Below are 2,543 nucleotides of genomic sequence, written 5' to 3'. Positions count from 1 at the left end.
AATTTTATTTCAGTAGAAAATATTGTCAAAATTTTATTTCCAACATTTCAACATTTTATTTCTATAGAAAATTTTTGCAAAATTTTAGTTTAGTAGAAAATTTTGTCAAAATTTTATTTCAGTAGAAAATATTGTCAAAATTTTATTTCCAACATTTCAACATTTTATTTCTATAGAAAATGTTTGCAAAATTTTATTTCTATAGAAAATGTTGGTTAAATTTTATATCTATAGAAAATTTGGTCAAAATTTTATTTCTATAGAAAATTGTGTTAAAATTTAATTTCTATAGAAAATTTTGTCAAAATTTAATTTCTATATAGCATTTTGTCAAAATTTTATTTTAGTAGAAAATTTTGTCAAAATTTTATTTCCATAGAAAATTTTGTCAACATTTTATTTCTATAGAAAATTTTTGCAAAATTTTATTTCTATAGAAAATTATTTTCAAATTTTTATTTTTATTCGACAAAAGAAATTTCCCTTTTTTACAAAGCATTTTCTTTAGGAGTAAATGTGTCCGACTTTACGAAAAGCGTTTTAACGATTGTCTCTAATCTGTTTTATTTGCATTTAAAGAAATGTTAAAAAAAATCTTTTCTTTCAGTGTAGAATATTCGTGACTACTCAGATCTTAAAATGTTTTTCAAACGACTCTAGGTTAGGTTAGGTTAGGTTAGGTTAGGTGGCAGCCCGATGTATCAGGCTCACTTAGACTATTCAGTCCATTGTGATACCACATTGGTGAACTTCTCTCTTATCACTGAGTGCTGCAGCTCAATGACAAGGAACCTCCTTTTTATAGTCGAGTCCGAACGGCGTTCCACATTGCAGTGAAACCACTTAGAAAAGCTTTGAAATCCTCAGAAATGTCACCAGCATTACTGAGGTGGGATATTCCACCGCTGAAAAACATTTTGGTGTTAGGTCGAAGCAGGAGTCGAACCCACGACCTTGTGTATGCAGGGCGGGCATGCTAACAATTACACCACTGTGGCTCCCCAAACGACTCTAAATAAAGGCATATGCAACAATTTAAGTTGAAATGATCGGAATATTTATTTCATTAACATTGATTACAAATGCAATGGACGAATTACTTGTTGACAACACCAGAAACTTCTTCGATCCAATCCAAGTAAGCGGTGACACGAGTGAATACACCAGGCCAGCCCTTTTCGCAACCCAAGGCAATACCGAAGGATGTAGCACCAATAACATAATTGGTTTCACCTTCCTTATAGACCAATGGACCACCAGAATCACCATTGCAGGTGGACTTGCCATCTTTGCCGCTAATGCAAATTTGCTTATCGGTAATCATGCCAAAGAAGAAGTTATTGCAAGTGCTCTTCTTCACCACGGGAACTTGAATGTAACGCAAGAATTGAGTAACTCCAGTAGCGGCATCACTATCTCTACCCCAACCGGAAGCCCAGACATATTCGCCTTCATAGGAAGCATATTGACCATTCTTCTTTGGCAATGAAGCTGGTTGAATGCGATCATTGAATTCAACGGATACGGGCAATTTGATCATGGAAATGTCATTGTTCAAGGTTTCGAAATCCCATTCGGCATGTACAACAATGTTTTCCTTGGAAACATAAACTCTTTGTTGTCCTTCCTCCTTGTCGTTCTTGATGTCGATGGCTCCCAAGTAGACAGTAACTCCATCAGCACCATCGGTACAATGGGCAGCGGTCAAGACCCAACGATCGGAAATCAAGGTACCACCACACCAGGCTCCAGAATCTCCAAAGACCAAGCTTAGACCAACTTGGTAGGGAAATTGACCAGGCTTGGCCAATTCACCATTGGTAATACGGCCTTCTAATTCTTTCAAAGGCATGCGAGGCACAAATGGAAGACGGCCACGCATAGCAGGCATAAGGCCAGCCCATGCGAAGGTCACAAATAAACTGAGAACAATTAAAGACTTCATTGTCAACTAGTATTGAATTGACTTCTGTGGTCTCCGGCAAGAATTCCATGCTATATATAGGCAAAACTTTAGTGAAATCCCATCACATCGGTGTAATCAACAATAATCCTAATGATTTAGGGTCTTTCATTATCAATTACATGGGACACATGTATAGTGAAAAAATCAAATTGCTAGTCGTCATACAGATCGCCAGTTGTTTAATAAAACAGGTATTATTGAGCAATTGATAGTAAGACATTCAGTCCCCTTTAGAGTTCAAGTTCTTCAAAAATAAGATTTTATTATAGGTTTCAACCAAAATATGTAGTATTTTTTGAAAAAAATGGGAAAATAATTTTGAGAAAATTTTCATGGAAAATAAATTGGCGAACATTTTTATAGAAATAAAATTTTGAAAATTTTTCTATAGAAACAAAATTTCCACAATATTTGCTATAGAAACAAAATTTCTAGGACATTTTCTATAGAAAAAAAAATCGGCAAAATTTTTTATAGAAATAAACTTTTTAGGAAATTTTCTATAGAAATTAAATTCCTAAGAAATTTTATAAAGAAATTTGTAGGAAATTCTTGTTTGTTCTACAGAACTAAAATT

General features: G+C 33.9%; 1 protein-coding gene across 1 annotated transcript; it reads right to left on the bottom strand.

Annotated features, from left to right (window-relative positions):
* Positions 1-1,034: 1,034 nt before the first annotated feature.
* On the bottom strand, positions 1,035-1,984 carry LOC142233364 (brachyurin-like). The gene has a single exon (XM_075304260.1). The coding sequence runs from the start codon at positions 1,943-1,945 to the stop codon at positions 1,097-1,099; it is 849 nt and encodes a 282-aa protein (XP_075160375.1). The 5' UTR covers positions 1,946-1,984; the 3' UTR covers positions 1,035-1,096.
* Between the last annotated feature and the right edge of the window lie 559 nt (positions 1,985-2,543).

This window comes from Haematobia irritans, chromosome 4 (genome assembly GCF_050003625.1).
Source record: "Haematobia irritans isolate KBUSLIRL chromosome 4, ASM5000362v1, whole genome shotgun sequence".
In the NCBI taxonomy this organism is placed as follows: Eukaryota; Metazoa; Arthropoda; class Insecta; order Diptera; family Muscidae; genus Haematobia; species Haematobia irritans.
This window is presented reverse-complemented; position numbering and strand designations above follow the sequence as displayed.